The 18,028-nt window shown below is 38.6% G+C and overlaps 2 protein-coding genes across 2 annotated transcripts in view; both read right to left on the bottom strand.

Moving 5' to 3' along the window:
• Positions 1-10,317, bottom strand: part of LOC306653965 (tripartite motif-containing protein 44-like) — a gene marked incomplete at its 5' end in the record, with an annotated part of 35,725 nt that extends 25,408 nt beyond the window's left edge. Inside the window, 1 exon segment of the mRNA XM_079127143.1 lies at positions 10,156-10,317. Coding sequence (XP_078983269.1) covers positions 10,156-10,317 — 162 coding nt within the window.
• Positions 10,318-15,133: 4,816 nt separating this feature from the next.
• Positions 15,134-16,166, bottom strand: LOC306663261 (tripartite motif-containing protein 44-like; the record flags this gene model as incomplete). Its single annotated transcript, XM_079143696.1, has 1 exon — positions 15,134-16,166. The coding sequence occupies one exon, from the start codon at positions 16,164-16,166 to the stop codon at positions 15,180-15,182; it is 987 nt and encodes a 328-aa protein (XP_078999822.1). The 3' UTR covers positions 15,134-15,179.
• Positions 16,167-18,028: the final 1,862 nt, after the last annotated feature.

The raw sequence follows: 18,028 nt of genomic DNA on the forward strand, positions 1-18,028 counted from the left end.
GTAGTATTCTTTTGAATTGTGCACTATCAGATGATAATCTAATAACCCTAGCTTTCTTTTGATTAGTGTGTGCCTGCTACTTCTTTTAACATATTTTACTTGTAGCCTACTGATGAGTTCATATTTGAAAATGAGTATTTTTGTAGACAGTGTGGTATTTTTGTGCTTAGATCAGGTACTCAATCTGTAAGTATTTTCATGGTTTTATCAATACCTACTCTATTGTTAATTTTCAATTTCTTTGTTGTTCTATTTTTCCCTTTTGTTTTGGACTGTATTTTCATTGAGCATTTTTATGATTACATTTCATCTCTATTACTGTTATATTACTTCTACTTCCCATTTTAATTTATTTTAATAGCTGTTCTTGGGTTTGTCATGGGTTTAATATTACTACCTTCAAATGGTATTATTCCATTTTACATGTTGTGTAAAAGCTTATAATGATCACAATATCTCTGATCCATCATTTGTACAATTGTTGTCATATATTTTAATTTTACTTATGTTCTAAATCCACAGTGCATTATTTTTACTTTCACAACGGTTATGGTCTGGATATGAAACTCCTGTGTTAATGTGGCAAGTAAAATGATAAGATTATGAGAGCTATAATTTAGCCAGTGGATTAATTCATTTGATGGATTAATCCATCTAATGGATTAATAATTTGAAAGAACTACTGTACTGGCTGGTGACTCTAGGCAGGTGGGGTGTGGCTGGAGGAAGTAGGTCACTGTGGGCAAGCCTTTGGGGATTGTCTAATCCCCCTGGCTCTTCCTTCTCTCTCTCTTTTCCTGGCTACCAAGAGCAGAGCAGTTTTCCTCCACCATGCTTTTCTACCACAATGCTTTGCCTGGGGCCTTGTTGTTTTCGTTGGGTACTTTAGTCAGTCATGGCAATGAAAACCTGACTAACACTACAGTCAATGATATTTTAGTGAGATTAAAAATAAAATAATTAAATGCATTTTATGTTTATATTTATTTATTTTTTTTGGTACTTCCAGGCTTCTTTGTGCTATGATATTCCTGTATCTTGAAGAATTTCCTTTCACTTTCTTATACTTCATCTGTTCTTAATGAAGAGGTTTTGGTTGCCATTGTAGAAAGCCTTCATTTCTTCCTCACTTTTGAATGATATTTCCATTATGTATAAAGTTGACAGATTTCTCTTTGAACACTTTAAAAATGTCACTCTATTTTCTTCTGGCATGCAAATTTTCCAGCAGCAAGTTTGCTAAGTGTATTTTTCTTTTTGATTGGCCCATAATAATATTACACATTTGTAGAGTATAATATGATATTTCTATACATTTATACATCATGTAATTAGCCTAGACAAGTGTATGGCTTTCTAAATCCTCTATTTACATAGGCTGTCCTGTAATTTTGACTTAACAGAATTTCTCCTGATTTTTCTCCCGGCTCTTGGGTTGTCTGTTGTATGTCTCCACTGTTACCTTTTGCCCCATACATCTTTGCATTGTTAGTTTGACTTTCACAATTTTCAGACAATGCCTGTTGCTTTTCTGGTCTGAGTTCTGAGGCAAAATAGATGAGCTCCTTGGATCTGTCACTCAGGTAGCTTCCAGATAAGTTGTAACAGACAGACCTATTCAATAATATGCAAACAAGGTCTCCTTTGCTCCCTCCAGACCCAGGAAACGGGCTGTCACAACTCTAGATCTGCCACCAGCCTAGGAAGGGGATGGGGTAAAGACAAGTAAAACACTCTAGAGTTCTACTGTTTTGAGATGTCTTTTTCCTCAGTGGGCATTTGTTCTGCAGCAAATCCGGAACTGTCTTCTGGAGTTCTGGCAAAGTTGGTTCTGACAATTCAGCTGGCCTCTTGATGTTTTGAGTAGGGGAATGAGAGCACAGGGTTGCCTACTCTGCCATTTCATTGATATCACTCTTCATTTCTTTGCAGTATCAATCCCAAATCAACCTATCCGAGGAAAGATACCCTACTGAACAGTTCCTCACAATTCTCAGAAACCCTCATTAGAATATAAGAGAATGAGAAGAAAAGGTGTTCCAGGTCTGAGGATCGGCAGTGGCATGCACAATGATACATGTTCATGAACTGCTAGGTAACAATGAAAAGAACAGTTAGGCTGAAGTTTGTGTACTGTAGTATTGAAGAAAAATATCATATTTGGAATGCTTTTTTGAAAGAAGTATCATTATGGAGTAAAGCTTGCTAAGCTGTGTTTTAGGACTGAGAATCTGGAAATATTGTACAGGATAGATGACAGGATAGAGTACAGGCAAATCACACAGAATTGTAATATTCCATGCTATGTAATATTTTGTGCAAGAGTCATGGTGATAAACAAAAGAAAGAAATCAAGGCTTCAGAAGCTTACCAAGTAGGAATATCAGATGCCTGCAGCATGGACTATGAAACTGAGGTATGAAACTTTAAAGAAGATGAAGGAAAGTAAATGACTCTCTCTTTGAAGTAAATTGTTTATTTAACCCAAATACACATGAATACCTAGTTCCAGGAACGTTTGCTGTCATCATTCTACTTGTATTTCATGACTTGAGATAATAAAATAAGGGTCTTACCCAAATAAATTTTTCCCTGACAAATCCTATTGAATAAGAGATTAGAAGATATAAAAAGTTAAGTCACTACAAATGGAAATGCGGGCTGTATTGTTAAGACTTTGACTCATTTGTTGGCAGTTTCTCAAAAGGAAAGACAGAATTAGAGAAATATGAAGGTTTACTTATGTTTTCTTCCCTTTGTACTATTTAGTTCACCCTTCGTCTGATTCCAGAGAGGCAGCATTATGGTAAGATTAATCATGTTTTTAGCAAAAACCTTTCTTTGGCTTACTTAGCTCTGAAAAAAATCATATTTTTGTATTAAGCTTTTGATCTCAGATCAGTTAAACCCATGAAGTATGAGCTGGAAGTACAGGAAACACATCCAGGAGAAATTCTGTTGGGATTACTAAACTTTCCATCCTGGACATAGAGCAGATAAAAATGTTTCTCTAATTTAATATGTGCGTAAGGGAAGTGAGGCATCTGCTGATGAGAGATGCTAGCCATTTCCATTTTAGTGTCCCTTTAGGGTGTTTGGATGTACTTCAATTCTGCATCCTATCACATTTGAGAGTACACAGCTACCTCAAAGATGGAGTGCTCATTCTGATCCTGTACAAGGATGATGCTCTGGTTTAATAAAATCTGGATGCAGAATACATCAGTAGCATAATGACAGTGAACTTGGTCTGTCCTTTACTTACTGAGAGAAGGAGTATGTTGTATCTATTTAGCACACACTAAATCCTGAGCACTTTAATGTGTGCATTTGCACATGCCTCTCTTATTTTAATCTTGTAACAGTATTATTGTTATTGTTTTTACAAGATGAAGAAATATTCCTCATATCACATCAGGCCTGGAATTTGAATCCAGGTCTACATTTTTCTGAAACTTTATCTATTAACAAAAAGTGATAGAACCTGATATTTGGGAGCATGGTCTTTAACAGTGACCTGTGGTGAATTTTGAGAAGGAGTACTTTTTGCTTGAGGGATAAAGAAGCATGGACAGAACATTTCAGCTCAGAATGACAATCAAAGTTACTGTGGTAAGTTCCCCAGGTCCTGTGGGAAGTAAGAGGAGTTGAGAAAATTTCCCAACTGATCTCACATTTCAACACATGTCAGGAAACAGTACCTGACAAAATGTGGATTAGAAATAAATAAAAACAAAACTGAAAAACAAAACTTGACTTATTTACCCATTTTTTGAGTTATTTTGTAAAAAATGCCTGCAGTTTATAACAACAACAGAAATGAAAGGAAAATAAGAAGTCTCCTCTATATAATCTTGCCCTCCAAATAAACAATTGGCATTAAAAAAAAAAAAAAAACAGGAAAAAGAAATAAGTACTAGTGGTGATGGTAGAGTGGGAGTTCCATTAATGAAATCCTATGAAGGCTACTCTGATATTGCTTCATTTTAAAACCAATCCCTGATCTTTTTTTAAGTTCAGGTACGCTTATTAATACATTTATATTTGATATATATATTTCCCTTCTTTCTTTCCTTTCTCCCTTTTCTGTCTTCCCTTCTTTCTTTTGAGAAGTCGTGTCATTATCAGAGCCAAAGCCAAATTGGAGAGGATAACTACTCACAGATCTAAAAAACCAAAAACAAAACAAAACGAAGAAACTGCTGGGATCCTATTGATAAGCACTGTCAGAAGTAGAATCAAAATCAAAATCCTGTTCAAGAGGGAAGCAAGCTTGAACTGAGAAAGATGACCGTAAGAGTCAATCTGAAAAGCGGGATGAAGATGAAAACAGTAGAGTTAGAATCTAGGTAGGGCATCAACGGTAGACAGTGTCCGTGGATAAGGCATGGAAAGTTGAAGTCCTGGGAATGAGAAAGTGCTGAAGTTTTAATTTTTAAGTGGCATTTGATGTTCCGTGTAGATATTCAAAGGTCTCTTAGAGGACTTTTGGTGTTGCCTCAAATAGCATATTTATGAAAATATTTCTCATGGGTAGATTCTACCTATGATATCTTGGAACTTCTGTTATTGCTGTTTTAACCCTGAAAAATATTTGAGCTAAAAATAAATAAAAATATCTTGATGATTATATTTTTCCTGGGAAGGAATATATGCATGAATCAGAAAGTGTGATGTCATAATTTTAGACCTAATCTTAGAAATACCATGATGTCTTATTTCTATTACTTTGAAAAATGAAGCAAAAAGAGAGATGGTTCATTTTCAGCTCTTAGCTGAGGGGTATATTGTGGTTTGGATACAAGGTGTTCCTCAAAAGCTTGTGTGTTAATATAAGAGATAAGATGATTAGATTATGAGAACTGTACCCTAATCAGTAGATTAATCCATTTGATGAATTAACAATTTGAATGGACTAACTGGGTGGGCTCTCTAGGCAGGTGGGTCATGGCTGAGGAAGTGGGTCACTGGGGTTGTGTCTTTGGGTTTATATCCTGTGCTCCCCCTCCCTCTCTCTCTAGTTTTTGTTTGAGCTGAGCTTTCCTCTACCATCTTCTTCTATCCCAGAGTAGAGGAGTCAGCCAACCGTGGACTGAACTTCTGAATCTGTAAGCCAGAATAAATTTTTTTCCTCTAAGTTGTTCTTCTCAGGTATTTTGGTTACCTGAGAGGTTGTCAGATACAGGGTTATAGTTAAAGAAATGTATAGCATTGACATATCACTTCCTTAGTCATGGACCATCCTATCTTCAGAATATAAGATGGGAAAATGAGGTGGAGCTTATTGCAACTGGCCTCTTTGATCCATCAATAACTTCTGTTCCATTCAAGTAGAGGAAGTAACCTTGAATAAAAAGAAGCATATGATAGCTCCAAATATCAATGTATGCAGGCAAAAAGAGTTACCAACTTTTGCATGAACAGATATAATTTTCGTATCTCTATCCTAGTGGAAGAGTAAAATCAAAATGATGGTTTACTGTGCTGAGGAAGAGGCTGACTCATGGGTAAAAGCTGTGATTCATTCCTGAGTTATAGCTCTTCTTTTGAGGCTGAAAGATGAGCCAGTCTAATTCATCACTAATTTATGCAGCAGTCACATTTACAACTATAATAATAGGGGGATTAGAAAGGGGAGTACCTTCAGAAAATATCAGATGATTTGAATTGAAAACAATTCTCATCATGTATCTGAAGGGAAAGTGAGAAATAGCCACAGAGGCTAAATATAAAAATGTATATACAATTTTAGATCACCAGTCCAGAAATGATGATTCATGGCTATGCAAACCCACATAATGTAAACAGATGCATAGATTATTATATGTGAAGTACCTAGTTTATTTTACAAACTGCAAAAGTTTACAATATGTCTTTTTTTTTTTTTTTCCCCAGCACCAAGGCTTTAGTTTTTGTTTGACATGTAAATAAAAGAAATAGAATTCCAAAAAGAATTCCTTCTTTAAAAGTAAGATCTGGAAACGTAGTGCATATACATGATGGAATATTACTCAGCCAAAAGAACAAAAATAAGACATTTGCTAGTAGGCAAATGGATGGAACTGGAGGCTATCTTGCTAAGTGAAATGTCAATCCCTCCAAAACCAAAGACCAAATGTTCTCTCTGGTGCACAAATGCTGACTCACAATAGATGGTGGTGAGGGTGGAGGTTCACTGAATTGGACAGAGGAAATGGGTAGAAGGGAGTAGGGATGGGAATGGGGAAGATAGGAGAACAAATTGGACATAACTTTCCTATGTTCATATATGAATACACGACCAGTGTAACTCCACATCATGTACCACCACAAGAATAGGAAATTATACTCAATGTATGTATGATATGTCAAAATATATTCTACTGTCATGTATGACTAAAAAGAACAACAACATCAAAAGTAAGCTCTGGGAACCATTCGTAGCTACTCTTCATCTCCATTGTAGTGGGAAGGGTGTAGAAAGTCCCAGTTCTAGGGTGTTCAGCCCCAGCACTGGGCCCAGCTGTAAAAGTAAAGTGAGCCTATGCTGCTTCAAGCCTTCATCTAGGATGCTTCAGTGAGAGATTTTGATGGGTTATCATTTTTCTCCTTTCTTAAGATTATTTATAATTTTTCACTTAGTCTATAAACCAGTATTTACATGTTATCTGTCACAAATGTTCTACCATATTCCAAAAAAACATTAAAGGGAACTGTGGAAAATATGTGTGCTGTGTGGGCACATAAAAAGTCATCTACACAACCTTTTAAAAGTTGAGTTGCCTGTTTCCCTCTCTTAGGGAATTGTAAAACCCTCTTGCATTCTTCCGTTTTACTGAGCCCATTGCCATTCTTTGGACCAGCTTTACAAGAAACTCTGGTTTGTATTTCACACAATGCTGAGTATTTGTAGAAACAGGAAAGAGTAACTTGCTACCTTCTTATCTTTGCTGTTAAGAAAATACAAAGATATAACCGTTGAGATAGTTGTCAAAAGCAAATACCTTTGACACTTAGGACAGCATAACATTTGGAAAAGTGACTCTTTAAAATGCCAGTTTTCCTGTCTGTAAAACAAAAACGAAACAATAGCATCTACATCTTAACATTCCTGTGAGGATTAAATGAAATCAAGTTCATGAAGCACTCTGCATATTGTCTCATTTAATTCTCAAATCATTCTATGAAGTGAAACTTTATTATTTCTCACTCTACAGATGTGTTAATTAAAATTCCTATGTTCATGCTGCAAGGTTATTGGCAAGATAATCAAACACAGCCCTGTCTGGTGATAGAGCCTTTATTTTCACCGCATGGTACTCCTGCCTAGGTGCTCACTAGTTTCTAATGAGGAAGGATTTGAGTCGCTTTCAGAACTCTGCTGTATAATCCATCCTTGTAAATGTGATGTAAGTAAATTGGCTGAGCCAAATGGTGTCTACTTTTCATACTAAAGATTTAATCATTTCAAATCCAACTTTTGGATTTTTGTTTTAAAATCACAAATGTAGAAATCTCAAGTGTTGCTTTGGTTTGATAGTTAACGGGCAAATCCCAAAGGACAGCTGCCATGGAATTTTGGGGGCTTAGAGTAGAAAGACCAAGTCAGCAGCTAATGGAAAGTGGATTTCCCTCTGGGTGTTCCGTAAATACATGCATGTTCACAAATGATAATCCAGATACTGCCTATTTGAAATTGCTAACAGAGTTATAATGGGTTGCCTTTCCTCAAGCGTGGGAAATACTGAATTGCAGCATGGCATACTTGAAAAATAATGTAAGAAAACTCATTTAATTTGAGATAAGGGTCAAGTTCATAATAAAAATAGTTGTTGAGTTTGTCACCCAAACTCACAAAAAGATTCACTCCACTTTTCTAGCAGGAAGGATGTGGAGGCAACATAAAGATGAATACAATTCAGGCCCCATTTCAAAGGGATTCTCTACAAGAGAGAGCCAGCAACTTGCCTTTAAAAAGGTTGTGTAGATGACCTCCCTCCCTTTTTGTTTTGTGCACACAGCACACATATTTCCCACAAGTTCCCTTTATTATGTTTTGGAATAGGGTTGAGCATTTGTGACAGATACATGTAAATTCTGGTTTATATACTAAACACATGTGTGTAGTTAGGAAAGATTACAAGAAGGACACGCTTCCCCATCTTTTTCATGTCAGAACACCAACACTGAGAAAGCCATAAAGAGGCTGCTGCAGCTTCCCGTACCCTGTGTGGCTGCTCAGGGGATCAGGGTCTCTGGACATGTGAACCATTCTCGGCTGCTTAGGGTGCAGCATCTCATAGGATGGGGAGCTCAGCCACAGGAAACTGATGAGGGAACACTAGAACAAAGTGAAAGAACACAGACCCCAGTCTAGCAGCAAAGAATTCACAGTTCCTTCCAGAAACCATTGTAGAGCATCTTCTATGAGCAAGGCACTACAATAGGTGTTATCAGCAAATGACAGACCTATGTTAGACCACAAATACATTTTTACCATGGGGAGGAAAGTGCTTAACCTCTCTGGCTTGTGACACATAGCAGCAGACCTTTTTAAGAAAGGACTACTATTTGTATTTAAGAAAGGACTACTATATATTTATGTGCCAAATATTTTCCACTCTCATTAAATTTTGTACACTTTACAGTCATTTTATGGTAGGGCTTTCTGTTCTTCAAGCAGCTTCATTAAAAAAGAAATAAAAACTTTATATTTCCCTCTTTCTAGAAGAACAGATTATTATGTACTAAGAATATGAGGCATCATATAAATGCCTAATGTAAATTATTTTAATCATACCTCAGTCCTACAGAATCAGAATAATCTTCTATTTTACAGGGTAGAAAATTTTGACTAAAGAAAAGAAGAAAATAATGAACATAGATCCAGAATTTAATGGAGGCATTTATGACTTCATAGCTTATCCCCTTTCACTATAATATACTGCAGTTTTGAAATCTACCCACATTAGTCTGCTTTGTTTAATGATACAAAATAGCCAAGTATCCACTATTTGATTTACATTCCTCCTTTATATTGTTCACAGACCAACAGACAGATGGATACATACATCTATACACATGTTAAGAAAATAAATTTTAATAATATACTTGGGAAAATGCAAAATTATCTATTCATATAAAAAGTGTTTTTGGCAATGGTGTACACCTATGAAACTGTTTAGTTATTATTCAAATTTTTATAGAACTCCAATAAAATGAAAACCCCTTGCTTGAGGCATTGAAAGTCACATATTCAATCCTGTGTTTTTCAGTGCTGTAACCAAAATGCCCAAGAAAGACAACTAAGAAGAGGAAAAGTTTATTTTGGCTCACAGTTTCAGAGGTTTAGTTCATGGTCAGGCAGATCCTTTGCTCTGGGCCTGAATCGAGGCTGAACATCATGGCAAAAATGTGTGGTGGAAGAAAGTTTCTCAGCTCTTGGCTGCCAGGAAGCAGAAAGAATGTGGGGGAAGGGGCTGCAGGGCAGATGAACCCTTTCAGGGCATGCTCCCAGTGACCTGCCTCCTCTACATACATGCCTACAGTTTCTACCTAATCATTTTGCCTCTGAATACTCATGCATTAACACAGATTTGGTAGAACATTTTATATTCAAACCATAACATTCTGCTCCTGGTACCCCAAAGTTAATGCCTATTTCATAATGCAAAATGCATTTAATTCATCTCCAAGAATCCCACAGTCTTAATGGTTCTGGTCTTGACAAAAGTCCAAGTCTGAAGTCTTATCTAAGACTCAAGGTAAACTTTTTGGCTGTGAGCACTGTAAAATCAAAATCAAATTACATAAATACAATGGCACAGAGTAAACAGTTCTGTTCCAAAAGGGAAGAATAAGGCAGAGAAAGAAGGGATGGAACCATAACGAGACCAAAACACAGCTTGGCAAACAAATGCTATAGCCCCACATCCAGCATCTGGGGCACATGGCAGTGGTATGTGCTCTCCAAAGGACTTGGGCAGTCCTGCATCTTTGGCCTTGTCTGTTGTAGCACACAGGGACTCTCAGTCTAGTTTTCTGCAGCCAGCAGCTTTGTTTGGCAGAGTTCACATTACTGGCATATCTTTGGTCCTGGGGTCTCATTCTGGTTTTGGCTTCACCTTCACAGCTTCATACATTACCCTCTCAGAGAGAGCCTACAAGGATTCTTACCGTGCTATACTTTTCCTGACCTCTCAGGCCTTCCTTTGAAATCTCATTAGAAGCCTCCATGACCCATAATTCCAGCATCCCGCATTCCAGCAGAACCAGCATCATATGGATGACACCAAGGTCTGAGCCAGCTCCAGCAGTAGCTGAGCCCTTTTGGACCATGACTTAGTGACCTCTGAGCACCTGGGCAGCTAAGCATAGTGAAACAAATCCTGGGGAAACAATTTTCTAGGCATGTGGGCAGGGTGCCCCTGAGGTCCCTTAAATGAGTTTTACTTCTACACCTTTAAGTCCTCAATAAGTGGGGTCTTGATGATTCATGAGATACCCTCATGGTATCTTTCAATTATGTCTGTGCAAAGTACTTACATTCTTTTTAGTAGTGGTAATCTCTTCAATAACCACAACCTACTCAGGTACAACATTATGTGTGCTCCTTCTATGGTCAAAGTTAGAGCTTTTGGGGGCTCTTCAAAGCTCTTGAGCTTTTCCAATCTTTCCTGTCTGCCCTTTGCTTCCAATTCTCATAATCTGGCTAAAAGCTGCTGGCAACACCCATGCCACCATCTGAATGTTGTGTTGCCTTCAAATTTTCTCCACCAGATTAATTAATCCACCATCTTTAAATTCAGTCTCACACAAAATCTCAGGACCTGGACAAAAAGTAGACATGTTCTTTGCCACAATGTGATACGAATTTCCAGTATAGTCCCTATTCTTCTCTGAAACACTGTGAGCACTGTCTTTACTGTCTATATTCTTATAAGCATTCTGGTCTCAGCTCCCACCAGAATCACCCATTCAACTCTGTGTATAATATTAAAGGCTTCTCCATCCAGTATATCCAAAATTTTCCACACTTTTCCTGCAAACCAGTTCCGAAAACTTCTGTTTAGCATTTTCTAGAAGAAATATTTGAACTAATAAGCTGAAAAAGTTCCCTGCGTGTGGAGCAAGATTAAAAAATATTCACTAAGGAATATTATACTGTAAAGGGAGAACACTAATAATAATGAGAAAGATTTTAAAAAAGAAGATGGTAAATTCTGTTATGTGTATTTTACCATAATAAAAATTTTGAAAGAATTATCAGAAAAGAAAGATAGAAGAGAACTTGTGAATTTAATCTTCTGGTGATTCTATGGGACTTGAGAAAAGATCAGAAACAAGAGCAAAGGGCACCTGCTTTCAAGTGTGGGTAGTTTCTCCATATTGACTGCAACTTCTTGGTTGGATGCTGGTTGCAAGGTGGAAGGGAAGCTCTTGTCTAGTGGAGGAAAGCAAACATGGTGCTAGTAAATTAGAGGAAGGCCAGGTAGGGGTGTGTGTGTGTGTGTGTGTGTGTGTACGCGTGCGCGTGCGCGCACATGTGTGTGTACACTAAAGGGCTCTTCTTTTCCTATTTAGCTGTTTTTTTCTTTCCTGAGTATACTGCTTCTCATTTAGGCATCAATGTTATTGTTTTATTTTTTTGTGAATACTTTAAGGAGGCATATAAATTATGATCTATGAACTGAATATACTTGAATATCAGTGTAAAACTTTAATACTGAGGCATTACCAGGTTTACTTTCAGTGTGCAAAATAAATTAAGCTAAAGTAACTATAGAGGAAGTCAAACATTTACTCTCCTCAGTAACATATTGGGACCAAAAAGATGAATGAAAATGACGTTTATAAGACTTTTAAGATCTTAACAAAAATTGCTGATTATATTTTTATTTTTCATCCTTATTAAAATTGGGTCTTAAGGCTTATTTTGCTATCTCTATTTCAGTGGAAAGTTTACCTCAAGTTCAATAATTGGCTAAATACTTAATACTTTAACTGGGTACAGAGGTGCATGCCTGTAATCTCAGGCTTGGGAAGTTGAGGCAGGAGGATTGGGAGTTCAATGCCAGCCTCAGCAACAGCGAGGTGCTAAACAATTCAGTAAGACCCTGTCTCTAAATAAAATAGAAAACTATTAAACTAATAAAATAAAATAGGACTGGGGATGTGGCTCAGTGGTTGAGTGACCCTGAGTTCAATCCCTGGTATTCCCCCAAAGAAAAAAAACTTAATACTTTAAGACATCAAAGTAAAGATGTCAAAGTAAAGTTTATTGAGGAGGAATAGATTTCTTCTCTAATGATCTTTTTTTTTAATCTGAGTGGGAAGTATATTTCCAAGTTTGTTTCACTGAACTCTCTGCTCAGAGAGGTATGTGTAGGTATTTTCTTCTTAATGCAAAATCTTATCTCCTGATTATGGCCAAGGTCTAGTTTAAGATATGTAGTCAGCAGTCAACCAGTCATATGGAGATCAATAGGACTAAGGACGGTGTCTGTAATTAATGATGGGGGAGCATTAATAATATTACATTTATAAAACAGTGGTAGTAGAAGAATGAAGATACTAAAAATAAGAGCTTAGTTAAGTATGGCATTTTTTTTTTTTTCCTCTATGGGGGACTGTAAAGGAATGTTAGCATTGGAACAGTGGGAAGAACAGAGGGGTTGGAATTAGAATATGTGATACTTTATTGCTGGGCACAGAGATGTTAGAGGATGGTGTTTACTCTCTTTTTACATCATTTTCTTAACTGTGCTATATTAAAACAATATAACTGCATGAGAAGTGCCTTTGTAAATGCCAGGTATCATTATTTATACTCCCAGAGAGAATCAGGTGACCAACTTCTGCCCTAAGAAAGGTGGGTTAGAAGCCCTGAATCACTAAACCCCCATCACTCAGCCATAGATGAACAACTGGGTTACTCAGGGAAAAAGACTCACCAAAACTTCCAAAGTGGAGACATTTTTCACTAAGGAAATGACCCATAGATAGTAAGCCATATTTCTTTGGGAGGCTGTCTTAGATAATGACTGAACAGATATTGATCACATGACTACTTCTTGTTCATTCACAGAAAAAAAATAATAGGTGGTTTTGGACAATGGGCTCAGAAGGTTGGGAAATTTGAAATTTGCAGAACCCACACAGATTGATGTAGGCCAGAAATTGAGAAATATTGCAAAATGCCTACACAGTGGAGGAAGCACTCTATTCTCCCCTCCCCTCTGGGCCTGGATCTCACCCCCCTGTCATACACTGATTTGATGCATAAAACTGTTAGGATTCTCAGCCTTCCTGATTTTGCCAACTCTATACTGATGTGCTGATTTAAAATGTCATCTAATCTAGGTATCTATATTTAATGATACCAGGAAAGTTTCTAATTTTAGATGCCTGAAGTTATCTTCTTTTGTCCATATCGTCTCTTTTTCCCCTCTAAATTATAAACACCAAGAAGCTACAGAACATTTATACCATGTTAATTAGGATATTACCATTGCCTAAAACAGTGCCTGACATATTGTAGGTTTTAAAAAACCGAAGTGTTCATGAGCAGATAAATGAAGAAGGAAGAAAAGGATTTAGTTACTGAATTTGAAATCTGGCTCCACCACTCCTTAAGAGACATTGGGCAAAGATTATTTTTAAAATAAAATCTCCCTAAGGCTCATATTATCTGAAATATGGGTAAAATAATTACTTTCTTTAGGATTGCTGGTAGAATTAGATGAATTTCTTCTTTTGCAAAGCACTTTAGCACAGGCCCAAACTTGATCCTTTCATTCCTTCCCCCCACCCCATGTCAAATTCTTTAAAATGGTATAAAACGACTGCCAATATTCAGCCTCACATTCTATTTCAAAAATCATCTGTTGTGGACACATGAAGCCATCTACATCCAGCCCACTGTCTACATTAAGGTGATTTTATTTTCAACCTCGGTGTTAACCTAACTTTAGTATCACAGAAATCCTTCCCAGGAAGATGAAGTTGCAAGTAACTATCGGTTATTTCAGAACCTCCTGAATTTATCTTAAAAACTGATTTGTTCTCATTAAGTAAATAGCCTCCATTCAGAATAATAGATCTTGTAGCTGTTGATGGTTTATTCTTCAAAGACTTTTCCAAATCCTGCCTTTACCATGTCCATTCATCTTATATTATTATACTATAAACTTGGTTCAGCAGATCAAGTCACTGAAAGTAGTGGCATGCCTTAAACTAGATCCTACAGTCTTAAAGACAATGCTTTTCAAATCCCCTTTCTCCTGCAAGATACAACTAAGATTCTGTTGAGATACTAAGTGGCCTCCCTGGATGCAGTAAGCAATAAATTTGTCTTTGCTTGATTTAACAGGATATTTTTCTGGTTTCTTAAGATAACTTGCAGTTGATGATCTCTGCTGACAAATTATTATCCAGGTAAGTATAATGAATTGTTAGTTATTTCCTGAAGATGTCATGTTTCTTAAAAAAAAAATTTCAACTTTTAATCAGATTCCTTTGATCCTCATTTCTGCACCCAACCCCCATACTCAGATCATTTCCTTTCCACATCTTCATTTTTTTTCATTTCCACAGCACTGAATTCTGAATCTGAAGTCCTGGATAACCTCATATGCTAAAAATATCTGTCTCTTTCTAGCTTTTAATTCTTTCTCCAACTTCATTTTCAGGTCATCCATCCTAATTCATGGCACCACATTTTCACCAAGGTAGAACTGGACTATTAGTGACTGTGGACATGGGTCAATAGAGTCCTACTCTGTCCTCATTTCTTTAATGCTTCAGTGTGAACGAAGTAGGTTTTTTGTTTGCAGACAGGCAAAAAATTCTAATTTCCTTTCGTGATCATTCTAGATCACTAATCAGGTGATACTGTTGACTTACACAGTATTACAGAGCTGGCTTTCCTGAGTAAGTTCAAAGCAGCCATTGAGGGGAAGGAGCCTTCTTAATTGCTCCTGGTTGATCAAAAGAGCCCTTTCCTTGACCTATTGCAACAACAGAATGAGAAATACATAGTAAGCATAAAACTGATCATTCCTTGGAGAGATATGTGCCTGCTGTGGATCTGGGGATATATCCAGTGGAAGTACATTTATTGTTGGGCAGTCTTCACAGAAATCAGAAGCCATTGTATATACACAAGGGAAGGGGTGGTTTTCCACTCTGATGGCAAGCCGTCATGTGTTCTCCTCACTGGCACCACTGGGTCCTTCCAAGGCACTCTCTGCCTTTGGCTCAGCTGACTCATTCGCGGTATTAAGTTCTTCCTTGGCCTGGGCCGTCTGAGTCGTCTGCCTGTCCACACGGGACTGAATGTCTGCCAGTATCTCAGGTAGATGAGCTGTGTCCATTACATTCACGATATCCACTAGATGAACAGCCTTCTGCTCCTCATCAGCAACCACTTTCTGAACTTTCTTAAATTCTTCTTGTAAAAACACCTTCATCTGGTCCCGAGTTACTTTAGGATCTGAACTCTTGACCTTTAACTTTTCCACCAACTCTATAAGGGCTTCCTTCGTTCTGCTGGAGTCTTTGCTTATTAGTTCTGCCAAGGCTTCGTCTGGAGTGTAGAGCTGGTAGTCCTGGTGAGCCCCAAGGACACAGATGAGCGGCCCATCTTTCTGGCAGTGGGTGCTCAAATCAAGCCAGTGGTCCGCGCACGTCTTCCTCTCGGACACGCTCTCTGCTTTCATTTCTGCTTCTCGGTCAAATTCGCCTTCTGCCGCGGTTTCTCCTTCCGCCACGGACTCTCCTTCGTGGTCGTCTTCCTCCGTCTCGCTCTCTGGCTCTTCCTCAGTGTCCTCTTCACTCTCCTCCTCGCTCTCGTCCTCACTCTCTCGCTCCGTCTCGCTCTCCTCCTCCGACTCACTGTCCTCCGTCTGGCTTTCTGCCTCCCGCTGCGGCTCCACCGAGGCCCCGACCTCCTCCTTCCGGGGCCCCTCCCCGCCGGCTCGCGAGGTCCGGGCCCGGGCGCCAGGGAGGCACTGGGCCAGGTGGTGACCGGGGAACTTGCGCCTGTGCGCCTCGGCGTGGCGGCCGCAGTAGCGGGAGCCGCATTCTCGGCACACTTCCGCGGCCCGCGCAGCCTCCTCGGGTGCGCACTCCTCACACTTGCGGTCGTGAGGCAGCACCCTGGAGGCCGCGCCCACTCCGGGAGCCATGTGGGTTGCGGTGACGCGGCCGAGGCCTCCGGGCCTGCTCACTCGCCGCCTCCCCTCGCCCCGGCGCCAGCGTCCGCGCCGCGGGAGTCGCCGCCCGGCTGGGCCGCTCGGCTTCCGGGAGCGGGGCCCCAGCCGGGCCGCGAGCACAGGGCCTCCCCGCAGGCTCGGCCTACTCTAGCGGAGCTGTTCGCGTCTGACGTCGTGCTTTTTAACATTCTGAATTCTAAGCCTTTCCACAATAAATTCCCCCCCCCCCCCCGGAGTATTATCTTTAACTTTTAAGACCCAGACTAAATGTTGCTTCTTTCATGAAATCGTTATTGAAACACGTTAGCAACATAGATCACACATGCCTGTGTGTTTTGAGAACCTTTAGAAGAAACTTGCTGTAGAATCCTATTATTTTCTCATTTCTTAGTAATGCATTTTTCTTTTCCAAAGAGTATACTCCCTGAGAGTAGGGACTGTGTCTTATCTATCTCTACCTTTAATATCTCAAACAGTGGAAAAAAAAACAAATTAAAAACCTATTTTAGTTGATTAGTAATTATTTGCTGAATGATGAATGAAAAACATTTGACTTAGCTATTTAGATGAAGATAAGGGATTTAAAAAATATGAAATTAAGAAACTTATATAGGAAGCCGGACGGGGTGGCGCACACCTTTAATCCCAGTGGCTTGGGAGGCTGAGGCAGGAGGATCTCCAGTTCGAAGTCAGCCTCAGCAACAGTGAGACATTAAGCAACTCAGTGAGACCCTGTCTCTAAATAAAATACAAAATAGGGCTGGGGATGTGGTTCAGTGGTTGAGTGCCACTGAGTTCTAGCCCTGGTACAAAAAAAAAAAAAAAAAAAAAAGAAAAGAAAAGAAAAGAAAAGAAACTTCTATAGGAAAGCATAGGGAAATACATGAGGACATTGGAATGATCTAAGATATTTTTGGACAGTACCCTAAAAGCACAGGAAAGGAATGCAAAAATTGGTAAATGAGATTACATTAAAAAGCTTCTGCACAGCAATGAAAACAATCAACAGAGTGAAGAAACAACCTACAGAATGGGAGAAAATATTTGGAAAGTATGCATCTGATAAGGGGTTGAGATACAGAATGTACTTGGAACTCCAAAAACTCAATAGTATGCATGTGCGCATGCACACACACAAACACACACAAACACACCTGATTTGAAAATGGGCAATAGGCTTAAGAAGGTGTTTATCACAGGAAAACATACAAATGGCTAAGAGGTCTATAAAAAATTGCTCAAAGACAAGAATCATTAGATTAATGCAAATCAGAGAACCACAATGAGATATTACCTCACCCCAGTAGGAATGGCTATTATCAAAAAGATAAAAGATAAAAAGTGCTGGTAAGAATGTGCACAGTGTTGCTGGGCATGTTAATTGGGGTAGCCATTATGTAAAACGGTATGGAGGTTCCTCAGAAAATTAAAAATAGAACTAATACATGATCCAAAAATCCTACTCTTGGAGATATATTCAAAGGAAATTGTCAGTATCTTGAAGAGACATGGACACTTCCATGTTCACTGTAGTGCTATTTTTAATAGCCAAGAGATAAAAACGATGGAAATGTTCATTATGGATGAATGGATAAAGGAAATATTGTACAGATACACAATGGAATACTATTCTGCCATAAAAAGATAAAGTCCTGTCATTTGTGAAAACATGGATGGAACTGGAAATAATCATGTTAAGTGAAATAAGCCAGATACAGAAAAGCAAGTACCACATGCTCTCAATTATATGTGGAGTCTAAAAATGTTGATCTCATACAGGTTGAAAGCAGAATGGGGGTGACCAGAGGCAGTGGAGGTGAGGGAAGAGGCATGGG

Source organism: Sciurus vulgaris (genome assembly GCF_902686455.1).
Source record: "Sciurus vulgaris genome assembly, chromosome: 1".
NCBI lineage: Eukaryota > Metazoa > Chordata > Mammalia > Rodentia > Sciuridae > Sciurus > Sciurus vulgaris.